This window comes from Lactuca virosa, chromosome 2, assembly GCF_052849685.1.
Source record: "Lactuca virosa cultivar CGN04683 chromosome 2, Lactuca_virosa_CGN04683_v6, whole genome shotgun sequence".
Taxonomy (NCBI): Eukaryota; Viridiplantae; Streptophyta; class Magnoliopsida; order Asterales; family Asteraceae; genus Lactuca; species Lactuca virosa.
Window position 1 is genome coordinate 163,441,150 of NC_136427.1, and position 13,874 is coordinate 163,455,023.

Genomic DNA, 13,874 nt, shown 5'->3' on the forward strand with positions numbered 1-13,874 from the left:
CGGGTCATTACAGTTTCTTCAGTCCAATATTTATATGTGAAAAGGGAATTTTGTTGATAAGATGAACAATAGTCTTAACACATTCATTCTAGTAAGCATTGCCTAAACCATATTAAAACTATAATGGTCTTGCAATTTCTAAAATGTGTTTGAGCTTCCTCTTAACTGTGCCATTTTGTTGAAGTGCTTGTGGAGTAGATTTTTGATATAAAATTCCCATGGATTAAAGATAAGTTGTCCCTTCATGACTAAAGCCAAGATCAAAAGCATTATCAGTTAGTTTTAATGACTTTTATAACCTTTTAAAAATGAGTCTGAACATATGCAGTGAAATTATTTATCATTGAATAATCATAACTCTTATGAGTTAGCACGTGAACCCATATATGTCTACTAAAGTCATTTATATTGTTTGGATTTGAAACAAATTTCAAAAAGAACCAAGTGAGTGATTATCACTATTGTTAACAAGAAAAAGCAAACGAATCGTGTTATTAGGAAGGTGACCAAACATTTTATGCCATATAATAGCACCAAAAGAACAATTCGTTACATTGAATAAAAAAATATTCAAGGAATGCAATGTAGACAAACAGACTGAAGGACTCTTTTATATTACATGATGATTAAAAACATAAAGATCATTGATTCTTTTACCAAAAGAGCAAAAATCAATTTTATTCCAACTCGTGTGTGTGTCTATATATATATATATATATATATATATATATATATATATATATATATATATATATATATATATATATATATATATATCAACAATCTCAAATAACATATCTAACAAACTAGAAAGTAAAATTACAATTATATCCTCAACAATTATAGCATAAGTCTAACACCCACATCCTTAATCCATTCCTCTCCTCTCTTATTGACATGGTTGCCCCGGTGTAGTCATCATGTCCGGTTACCACCACCTACAACAACCATCATCTCCTCCCTTACACATCATCAACTAACACATGATCAAGGTTGACAATATGGGACTAACTCACTGGTAGAGGCTTTGACTCTTACATTGGAGGGCATGGGTTCTAATCTGGGCATTGGTGATATCTATTAACTTGATAATACTAACTTGTAACAACTAAACAGTCGTTAAAAAAAAATACATGATCAAGGTTGTGGATCGGTGACACAACCAACTACTAGTTTAAAATAAATAAACTGAGACTATTTTCGTCCATATCAATTAAGGGACTTATGTAAGCAGTAGAAACCATTGCTTACACCCACTTTCAAACCAACTTTTAAAAATCATTTTCCAAGCTCTTAAAGTCCTTCAAGATTTTCCACTTTTTCCATGACACAAAGTATGAAAAATCTGTAAATCTACGATATTAAATCATATACATACATGAATTTTAACTTTATTTTTGGCAACCTCAAATATAAACTTGAACCTTATACATATAATTGAATATGAAAAAGGAACGAGAAGAACAAAAAAATTTATGATCAGTCTACGATAGAGAGGGGATGAGTAACCTGATTGAAGAGGAATAACGGCTAACAGTGGTGGTGATGGATCTAAGGGATTTCAATGGGGTGTGAATTAAGGCAAGGGTTTGGTCGGTCGTTCCATATACTATAATAAAATTAAAAGTTAAAATATAAACAAATTAATTATTTCATATTGATTAGGGACCAAAACTATGGAAAAAAATATTATAAGAAATATTTAAGTAGTTCTCATTACAATTTATATTTATTGGATGTTTGAGATTGTTTCTCAAATTAGCTTATTAGTTTATTGGTTTTTCAAAAAACTAATAAGTTAAAAAGATGTTTGGGTTGTTCAAAAGCTATTTTCAAACCGCTTTTTCCATATGCAAAATAAGAAAGTTAAAAAAGCTAAAAAAATCCGAACTTTTTATGCCTTTTTAACTTTTTAGTTTTTCCTATCATTTTTTACCTCTAAAATGTTAAGTCAAATATTTTTTAAAAACCAATTTATTGACTTTTTAACTTTTTCTACCATAAAAGTTAACCAAACACTTTAAATTTTTTTTTTTTTAAAAGTCATAAGCTAATAAACACTTTTATCAAAAATATTTTTGAGATTAAAAAACACTTTCAAACACACCTTACAAGGAAACGAATATTAGAAATTGGATGGATGATTTAGAAACGCACATGCATCGAATCTGAATTCTGATGCTACTTTTCCTAGTAAAGGTGTGGTCCATCTTAAGTGGTTATTGTTGGCAAGGAAATGTAATACATTTAACTTGTGGTAATTACATAATTTCATTTACATAATAGTAGACATACAAGCAATTGTATGTTTTCAACTGTGAAAAAAAATTAGTTTAACAAATCAAAATACCGTATCAACAGTATCTTTATGAAAAAAATAAATATTATTTTTTCTGTTTTTATCAATCTTCTTACTTATATAAAATAATGATATATAATAATTTTTTTTCTTATTAATTTTCTTGACTTCGATATGTGTTTTAATATAATGAATATGAAGATAAATACCGAACAAAATCCTTTCTAATAAATGAATTTTTTTTTTACACTTGACACGCTCTCATTGAATTTATCAAATGTTATTTTATGGTTATTTTGAAATAATTTTTTTTTTCACATGTCATTTTATGAGTTTTTTTATTTTATTTAATTCCACATAATATTTTAATATAATAATTGCAATAAATGTAATAATAAATGAATATTAATTTCACTAATAAACTTACCTTTTAATTTCAAAATTCTCAAAATTAAAGCTCATGAGTTTCTTTTCTTTATTTAAAATTAAAAGATAAAAATCATTTCCATTATAATAAATCATTATTTTTCTTATTTTCTTATAAATTCAAAGTTCTAAAATAATTTGACTTTTATATTTAACTTTTTTTTTAAATTAACTCATATAATACATGGGTCTCACAAACACAACTAATACAAGAATATATGATTTCTTTTCTTTTGTTTCTACATTAACAATTAAATGACATGATATATTTAGAAAGATATTCCAAACAGGGATCAAATATAAACGAGTAGCTATACATGATATATTTAGAAAGATATTCCAAACAGGGATCAAATATAAACGAGTAGCTATATTTTATTCCCAGCTTTCTTCGAATATAATAGAACCCACAAAAGTGAATGGAAGGTATTGCTTTTTGTGTGGCTGCTTTCTTTAATTTTCAATTTACCTTTGCCAACTTTTATAAACTTAGAAAAAACACATACGAATTACGATATTCTTAGGTTAGTTATAAAAAAAATATCTATAACATATTATCACTATTTCCTTTTATTAAAGCATACAATTTATTTTTTTCAACGTTTTAAAGTAATAAATTACCATTTTTAGAATTTAATGTACTAAATTTATAATCTTTTTTATCATTCTATGTAATGTTTGACATACATTATAAAAAAGTAATTTGCTATAATAGGGTGTTAAGCAAACAAATTGCTTAGAGTGCAATTACGTGCTCTCGTTGCTGCTATTTTCATTGTTGAACCTTGAAAGCTCCAAATTTTTGTTTATTCTCAATGTAATGTCGCACTACATAAACAAATATAATATTTTAATATTATAAATTTAAAGATCCGAAATATTTGCTATAAAGTTCTTTGTACTAAGAATCTTTTTTCATTTAAAGACATGCCTTTATCCATATCAAATTTAAGAAACAAGTATTAAATGTTATTGGGCTTTATTTTGTATTAGATTTTATGATTGAGCTTTTTTCGCTAGGAAACTATAATTAGCTTGTCTATATATTATGTCTTTTCCTTTCATTGTATTTGTACTTCTCTTTGATAATAATACGAAACCCTAGTCGTTATATGTCTTTCATTTGTTAGTTTACATGGTATCAGAGCTCGGTTGATTATCTGTACTTTTTCGTTTTTTGGGGGCGAGTACTGTTCATCGGCACTGTTCAATGCGTTACTGTTCATCGGCACTGTTCACCGGCGATTACTATTCACTGGTGTTACTGTTCACCGGGGTACTGTTCACCGGCGTTACTGTTCATCACGATTAATGTTCATCGCGGTTACTGTTCACGGTTAATGTTCAATACTGTTCACGGTTACTGTTCGTCGATGTTACTGTTCATCGGTACTGTTCACGTGCACTGTTCATTGCCACCATTTGCAATTTTTGGGTATGCTTTTCTTGCTCGTTTCTGTATTCGGTTTGGTTTGATTTGTTCGTTTTGGCGGTTTTGAGGGTTTCGTTTCGTCTAGCTTTGTTGATTTCGAGATCTTGATCGTTTTTGCTACTACTCGTATTTATTGTTTGACTGATATTGAAATATGGCCCCAAGAGATGATTCTCTTCAGTCCATTAGTATTCAACTTGATGGCAAAAACTATGCCTATTAGAGTTATGTTATGAAAAAATTCTTGTGGGGCAAGACTATATGGGGGATTGTTACAGGTGATAAGAAGAAACCAACAGACGAGAAAGCCGATAATTATGCAACCTTACTGGATTCATGGGAGACTAATAACTCCAAGATCATTACTTGGATTAATAATTCTGTCATGCAGTCTATTGGTACTCAGTTGGCGAAGTATGACACGACAAAGGAGGTTTGGGATCACTTGGCTAGGTTGTATACTCAGTCTAACTTTGCAAAGCAGTATCAGTTAGAGTTTGATATTCGAGCCCTCCAACAGAACAATCTCAGTGTTCAGGAATTTTATGCAGCTATGTCGGATTGTAGGATCAGTTAGCTCTTACAGAACCTGATGTGTTGAAGGCTTTTACGCCTTATATTGATAGAAGGGAAGAGCAGCGTTTGGTTCGGTTCTTGATGGCATTACGTTCAGATTTTGAAGGTCTGTGTGGATCAATCTTGCATCGCACACCTCTTCCCACTGTTGATTCGGTTGTTCACGAGTTGATTGTTGAAGAAACTCGTATCAAGTCCCATGCTGACAAAGCTCCCAAGACATCCACTCCTGCTGTCTTTGTTGTTCCACAACGACCTCAATCTTCAAACCAAAATCGTCCCAAGGTTGCATTTGATGAGTGTGCTTTCTGTAAGAAGAAGAACCATTGGAAGGCAAATTGTCCTTTGCTGACAAGCAAGGGGAATCAACAGCAACAACAAACAAGATCACCAGCACAGTCTCAGTCTTCACAGCAGAACAAGTCTTCTGGACAGTCACGTCCCTCATTTTCATCTTTTGCTTCATTATCTTCTCGTACACATGTCTCTGTTATGTCTGCTAGTGCTACACCCATGTCAGTAGAGGGTGTTGGTTCTATTGTCACTCATTATATATCTTTAACAGATGTGTATTACATTCCTACACTTGCTTTGAATCTTGCATCGGTCAGTCAGTTGTGTAAATCTGGTTGTTGGATCTTCTTTTCTGATTCATTCTGCTGTGTACAGGACATTCGGTCTCGGAGGGTGATTGGGACATGTCGTAGACTTGGGGAGCTTTATGTCTTGGAGCAGCTACATGTTGCTGATGTTGCTGCATCTAGTGTCGATTTGTCGTCTTTTCGTTTAAACCCTTCATCGTCTCCTTTTTATCTTTGGCATTCTCGTTTGGGACATGTGTCAGCGTCTCGTTTACAGTTTTTGGTTTCCACTGGTGTGTTAGGCTCTTTGAAATTTGTTGATATTTCTGATTGTTGTGGTTGTAAACTGGGAAAATTTTCTGCTTTACCGTTTAGTAAAAGTGTCACTCGTTCTGTTGCTCCCTTTGATATTGCGCATTCTGATGTGTGGGGTCCCTCTCCGATCACCTCCAAATCAGGAGCTAACTATTATGTTTCATTCATTGATGATTACACTCGTTATACGTGGGTTTATTTTATGAAGCGCAGGTCTGACTTTTTCACCATATATAGTGAATTCAGAGCTCTTGTCAAGACTCAACACTCAGCTGTCATAAAATGTTTTCGGTGTGATCTGGGAGGAGAATTTACCTCCACTGATTTTAAACAATTATTGGCATCTGATGGCACTATACATCAATCATCTTGTACAGACACTCCTCAGCAAAATGGTGTTGCAGAAAGAAAACATTGACATCTCCTAGAAACTGCCAGAACCTTACTACTCTCTGCTCAAGTTCCCAATATGTTTTGGGGAGAAGTTGTTCATACCGCCACTTATGTTATTAATCGCATTCCTACTACGTACACTTCGGGGAAGTCTCCTTATGAAATGTTGTTTGGACTACTCCCATATTATTCTTCATTACAAGTGTTTGGGTGTACATGTTTTGTCTTGAAGCCTCATGTAGAGAGAGACAAGTTGTCTTCAAAATCAGCTCTTTGTGTTTTTCTAGGATATGGTATTGGTCAGAAAGGTTATCAATGCTATGATCCTTCAAATTAGAAACTGTATGTATCTCGCAATGTCACCTTTTTGGAGTATATTCCATTCTATAGCATTCCTGTTCAATCACATGATGCAACCCGAGAGGAGCTTCGTACTATTGATCCGTTTAGCATTGACATTGATGATCCACCACTTGCTGTTGATCCACCACATGCGGCTGATCCAGCACCTATCGTTGATCCTCTGCCTGCAAATCATCAACACCCCCTCCATCGAGGCCTTATCGTAATAAGAAGTCCACAAAGCTTCCTGACTTTGTCTATTCCTCTTACTCACCGGCTTTTGTCTCTTTTATTGCTAATATACATCGTCTCTCTGAGCCAACATCCTACAAAGAGGCCGTTTCTGATCCCCTTTGGCAGACCGATATGGCTGAGGAACTTGCAGCTCTTTATCAGACTCATACATGGGATTTGGTTTCGCTTCCACCCGGAAAACACACGATTGGTTGTCGTTGGGTTTATAAAATCAAAACAAAGTCTGATGGATCCGTTGAGCGTTATAAAGCCAGACTTGTTGTGAAAGGGTATGCGCAAAAGTATGGTATGGATTATGAGGAGACGTTTGCTCCTGTTGCAAAAATGACGACTGTTCGCACCTTGATTGTAGTTTCTTCCATTCGCCAATGGAAGATTTATCAGATGGATGTCAATAATGCTTTCTTGAATGGTGATCTTCATGAGGAAGTATACATGTCTCCTCCCCCTGGTATTGCTCACCAACCAGGTGAAGTTTGTCGACTTCGGAAGGCTCTATATGGCCTCAAACAATCCCCTCGTGCTTGGTTTGAGAAATTTTGTACGGTGATTACTTCTCTTGGTTTTCAACCAAGTAACCATGACTCGGCTCTATTTATTCGATGTACGAATGCAGGTCGGATTATTCTTTCCGTATATGTCGATGACATTATTATTACTGGTGATGATCATGATGGTATAGAGTCTTTAAAGCGTGATTTAGCTCACCGTTTTGCTATGAAAGACTTGGGATTGCTTCGTTATTTCTTGGGGATTGAAGTTGCTCAATCTCCAAAGGGTTATCTTTTATCTTAAACGAAATATATTTCAGATTTGTTTGAACATGCACGACTCACGGATAATCGAACAGTTGATACACCTATAGAGAGTAATGCAAAGTACTCTCCAACTGATGGTGTCCCATTATCAGATCTAAGCCTTTATCGTACCATTGTTGGGAGTTTGGTTTACCTGACTGTCACTAGACCGGATATTGCTCATGCAGTTCATGTGGTTAGCCAGTTTGTCACTGCTCCTACTACTGTTCATTGGGGAGTTGTTCTTCATATTTTGAGATATTTACGTGGTACTCAGTTCCGCACTCTTATGTTTCCATCTTCATCCTCTCTTGAGCTGCGTGCCTATAGTGATGCATATTGGGATAGTGATATTTATGATCGTAAGTCCACTACTAGGTATTGTGTTTTTCTTGGAGATTCATTGATATCATGGAAAAGCAAGAAACAAGATGGTGTTTCTCGATCTTCTACAGAATCTGAGTATCGAGCCATGGCTATCGCCACTTGTGAGATTGTTTGGTTGAGATGGCTTCTTGCAGATATGAGCGTTCACATCTCGCAGCCTACCCCTTTGTATTATGATAACAAGAGTGCGATAATGATTGCCAAGAATTTAGTGTTTCATGAGCGCACAAAGCACATTGAGATTGACGGTCATTTCACACGTCATCATCTCCAGAAGGGCACTATCTCCCTTCCTTATGTTCCTTCCTCTTTGCAGATTGGTGATATTCTTACGAAGCCGTTGACTGCTCCTCGATTCCATTTTCTGTCTGACAAACTTTCAATGCTTATTGTTGTTGCATTGTGAGTTTGAGGGGGGATGTTAGCCTAATAATATTTTGGGCTTTATTTTGTATTGGGTTTTATGATTGGGCCTTTTCGCTAGGAAACCCTAATTAGCTTGTCTATATATTATGTCTTTCCCTTTCATTGTATTTGTACTTATCTTTGATAATAATACGAAACCCTAGCCGTTATATGTCTTTCATTTGTTAGTTTACATTAAAATGTAGTTCGTTTGAAATTAAACCATAGTATCGATATGACACTTCGTTTATTCAAACTCGTTTAAGTGAGTATTCTCACCTTCAAAGATGAACATGACTCATAGAAAATCAATCACGATTAAGTTGGTTAAAATATTATCATATGTAGTAAAATTAGGAAGAAGTGGAATCGCTTCAATCTATTTGTTAACAATTTTTTTCCATACACAACAATTGATGCTTTAAATTGTTGTATTGTACAACTCTATAATGCATAAATTGTTGTGTATGGCAAAAATCTGTTGTGTACGAATCACTTCCCCTAACTTAAATATCTCAAATTCTGTAACAAAGGTTAGTGTTTTCAAAAAGTAATACCAAACCTAAAATATGGTAATAATATATTTCAAGGAAGCACGAATGTACAATGTATTGAGCATCAATTACGATTTATGAATGCAAACGGAACATTTACTACAATCAGATGTTTTGAACATTAAGAATAAAAAAAGATTTTGATCTTTTATCTATTTGAAACTTCAACGTTAAAATAACTGAAGTTAAAAATAAAACGCCTTCAACGTTAAAATAACTGAAGTTAAAAATAAAACGCCGGACAATGCAACATTGCCTCAATACGAATTACTTATTTAGTTCTTTATAGTTTTTAACTTATTATAAAGAGAAATTAAATATCCTCTTACTATTAAAATTGATTCAATAAAACCACTTGGGTTGTGGTGACTTAGTAAGACATGTGGAAGATATGGTGGATAACCTATTGACCCATGTTCAAATTCTAGCACTACTCAGCCCTTGTGGCCATGGAGGTTCGTCTGCAGTGACTCTAGGGCATGAGGCAAAGCCTCATGTTTGCAGCGGGAGATTAGTCGGTGAGCGAAAGCTGACCCGAAAACCCTCGTTAAGGAAGTTCCCTTTCCAAAAAAAATTGATTCAATAATAATTTGGTAAGGTGATATTTTGAAAGTAAATTAAAAGGTTTATATGATATTTTAAAATTATATTTAAAAGAGAGATATAATAACTAATTGTTAAAAATAAGGCTTTAAAATAAAGAGATAATGTCGCTAAGGTCTAACGAACTTTTGTTTTGGTTGGATCTCAGAAATAAAAGACAATAGATTTTAAAATCGGATAAATTTAATCCAAAGTTAGTTACTTAATTTAAAGCAAAATTATGTCGTTTTCGATTGTTCTATATCTAAGGGTAGATACATAACAACTTAATCATATATATATATATATATATATATATATATATATATATATATATATATATATATATATATATATATATATATATATATAACCGTGGAAAATAGGTCCCTTATATATTGTCATAGTTTAGATCACTAACTTGTATGTGACATGGTAATTACACCAAAATATGATGTTCGAATCTTTGCGCAGTGCACTTCTAGTTGTTCTTATGTTTTGGATTTTTGAAAAACACACAAAAAGACAAAACATTTTTCGATTTTAAAGAAATTTCGATTTATAAAAAACATAGAAGAACAACAAGAACATATCTAGACATTTAAAGAACATGCATACAAGAATAAGAACATATATTGCCTTTTCAAAAGCAAATAAATATACATACGATGCAACAGATATCAAACTGTCGCCGACATCGACTCCATTTGAATTAATTGAAACCGAAACTAGATCGTATTTTCCTAGTCAATTTGTTATTGAAAATGATTCGTATTGTTGTTCATCTCTTTTATTCTTGATATAAGTCTGTGTGATGGTGGTAATGAAAGATTTATTTTTGATGATTTTTTGTTTGGGTTTGTAAGTTGGAGATGGACACGGTGGTAGTTGTTTTCAATTTCTGGTTCATGGTAGTCGATAACTAATTTATAGTTTGTGGGGTGGGTGAGAAGTTGATGGTGTTGCTGATAGAGGTTTGTGGTGATGCACAGTGGTAGTCATTGGTGGTGCTAGGTGATTATTAAACTATGGCGAAATTGATAGAATTACATGGTGGTGTAAAGTGGTAGTCACTTTCGACCCCTTTACTTTTAATTTTTTTTTCTTTTATTCATATAATATTCATAATCCGATTTTCATTAATAAGTTTTGTTCGTTAACTTAAAAAAAATATGTATATGTCGGTATAAATTCGAAATGATCAACGTTTTGACGTAAATTATGCTTAAAATGAATTATAAAATGCCTAAAAATATTGATAATAAGAACTCGGAAAAATCTATATTTTAAAAGATTATAAATAACAAATATGATATTTTTCAGGCTAAGCAAATGTAATATTTTGATTTTTAAAAGGTACATGCAAAAAATTCTTTCTATTAATAACACGATAATAGAAAAAAATTAATTTAACAGAACAACAATAATGTTACGTATAGCCGACCAAGAGCAATGAGGGCCAAGAGTGCGACAAGACATGAGATGTTGTGTGGGGGGAGGGGGTTGGAGTTAATGTGTATTTTACCAATGATCAATACAAAATTTTGTATGACACAAATTGCCAATACACAACTTAAAATAAGTCATTAGTGTATGTTCGTGGGTTCTAGACTATATGGGTGGTTGTAGTAGTGGTCTATGATATGCAAGTGGTAGCTAATTAATAAACAATTCGCTTGCAAAGAAAGCGACACTAAAATAATCAACAATCAATCATTTCTTATCTTACATTTTCATTTCATTTCTTGTTTTCAAAGCCACCTCACCTATCGCAAATGTCTTTTCTTTTGGTGTATGTTTGTATCATTTGCCATGTGAAATTGTGAATGCAAGTCTTACAACCATTGATTGCATTTGTAGGTATAAGAGAGGTCGACCACGACTTGTTCATATCCATAAAGAGCCAAAATCAAATCACATGCCCTTGTAATCGCTTGTTTAATCATGAAATTCCACCTCACCCTTTTGTTCATATAAGTGTTTAGTCAAATAAATAATCGAATATGAGTACTAGCTTGAAATATAATTTAAATAAGATAACATGGTATAATCTAATATGTACATGCTTATGGTCTAGACACCTTTGGCATATCTCTTTAAAAAATTATGTTGATTTTAAAAACAATCGGATTTCAAACTAGCTTATATCATTGTTTTTTCTTTTGCCCTGAACTCTAAGCATCTTCAAATAGATATTGACATCTATTTTGCCAATAAAAAACTGGACACAAATCTTTTTGTTCCGACAATATTCTAACGTTTAGTTCATATTTCAGTTATAAAATCGGTTCTAGCTTCTTGTTAGTGTTTTTGCTTTTATATATTTATACCATTCTAAAAAAAATGTACATAAGCAACAATAAGAAAAAGTTAGTTAAATGTGAGTCTAAGTTGCCGATCAATCCGCGCCTAGACATTAGGTGTCATCTAACCATTTACACCAAAAGGTTTCTGTGATAACTCAAATTAAAATAAATATATAAGCATATGGTATAAATATATTATTATAATTATGATTAATGAATTAATTAGGAGTAAATAGAGAAATTATGGAATTTTAATTCCAAAACCCATCACTTGATTAGAGTCATAAATTTGGACTTTTGGGTTAACTAGAAACGTTACAAACTTGGGCAATATAAAAGGCACGAGAAATAGAGTGGAATGCCCACAAAAATTGCAAGAAAGGTTGGAGAAACAAAATAGAAATCGGGATTTGAAGTTGGTGAAGGTTTTCGGAGCTATTTGAGAAATTAAGGGTGCATGTCTACGGGTAGCGTGACGACATCCGGTTAAGACTAACACCAACAAGGTGAGTTTTTTTCGTGTTTTGTGGTTGCTCGCACATAAATGTTTATCATGTGGTTTAATATGCATTATTTATTTATTTATTGACAGTATGTTTTATGATAAGTATAGTTGCGTGCAAATGTTATTTTGGATTTATTATATACTATGTGTGTTGTTTTTGGATGGCATGTTTAGCGGGAATGGGTGGGTGTTTAATCGCCGTGAGCATGACGGATGTGTGTGATCGGCGGGGATGGGAATTGAGAATTATACTTATTTCCTTGGATATTTAAAATACTTGAGTACAATGGATGATGAGTTGTCTCAAGGAGAAGGGAAATGAACATTTGGTTCTTTTTTCTGGATAATTAATCTTTCCCCTAAATTAGGTCATCCGGTGATATATTTGTTGTATGATTTATTGAAGATATATGATAAAACTATTTGTTTTTTTAAGTGATGGACATGTATGTGCAACACGAACTCACTAGGCCCTAGGCTTACCCTTTTAGAAACTTTAAATGTGCGCAACCTAGGAAACTATTTAAAAAGTGGCAGTAAGAAGGCTAGGGAGAAGGATTGATCAACAAGACAACAAAGGAGTTCCGCAAAGACGTAACACCCGAAGCTCTTCGGTTGAAGACTATATTTTATTTTATTTTATTTTATTTTGCTTCCGCTGTAGTTTAGTCTATAAGTAAGTTCTTAATTGATCTTGGGAGATGTTGGAACGATTATTTGTTATATAATCTATATATGAAAATTAGGGTGTTGCAAGTTGGTATCAGAGCGTTGTTTAAGCAGATTAGGTGTTTCCGTAAACACTTAAGCTTAGACGGAAGGAGCGAGAGGTAACCTAGCAACTAATTTAGACCATATCGTTTGTAGGTATCATGTCCTCAAGGATATCAGGGAGGCTTACTAAGGTAACACTAGAGCGGGATGACATTCGAATTTGGAGCCGATGTTTCTGCACCCGAAGAAGTACTAGAGACTCCCGTAAACCCTACTTCCAGTTGTTGGCGCGGTTACGGTCGAGGTAGAGGTAGGTGTAGGGGAAGAGTTCTAGGAATCGTCATAGCACCAGTACAAGCACAATTGGTGCAACTGAGCTCTAACTCCAATCGAGGTCGTGGTCGGGGTCGAGATTACGGACAAGGTTGTACAACAAATATGGTTACTCGAGAATAATTAATTGACGAGATTGCTCAGGATATGCAAGCTACATTGTTGAATGTAAATGTTCAGGACCGAGATGCACAATAGAATGTGAATTGTGGCAACATGGTTGATGAAGAGCAAGGCTATGGATATAGTATGTCACTTCAAGTTTCTAACCCTAGTGTTGCACTACGATCACGAAAAGATGTAAACGACAAATTATGAGGTAATTGTTACAAGACGTTCATGACTTGTAGACCACGAACGTGTCGCGGGGACGTTGATCCTATCCTATCATCAATATGGATAATAGAGATAAAGGAAACATTTGATTCCGATAAGTGTGCAAATAAGGACAATGTGGTTTATGTTGTGACGATGTTTAAAAATGAGGCTTTATACTAATGGGGAGGGTAAAAGCAGTTAGGGTGTCAGATACAATCAATAGGATGTCATGGGATGAGTGTGCAAGAATCTTTAGAGAGATGTTTTGTCCTCGAACGGCGATCAAGCAATTGGAGGAAGAATTCTTGAGGCTGAAACAATGAAATGAGACAGTGAGAGAGTACACCAACAAGG

At 33.7% G+C, this 13,874-nt stretch overlaps 1 protein-coding gene across 1 annotated transcript; it reads left to right on the forward strand.

Moving 5' to 3' along the window:
• The first annotated feature begins 4,065 nt into the window (after positions 1–4,065).
• Positions 4,066–8,209, forward strand: LOC145157936 (uncharacterized). Its single transcript, XM_079076910.1, has 6 exons — positions 4,066–4,195; positions 4,436–4,590; positions 4,725–5,842; positions 6,413–6,587; positions 6,683–7,328; positions 7,431–8,209. Exons 1-6 carry the CDS (start codon positions 4,066–4,068, stop codon positions 8,207–8,209), a joined length of 3,003 nt encoding a protein of 1,000 aa, XP_078933036.1.
• Positions 8,210–13,874: the final 5,665 nt, after the last annotated feature.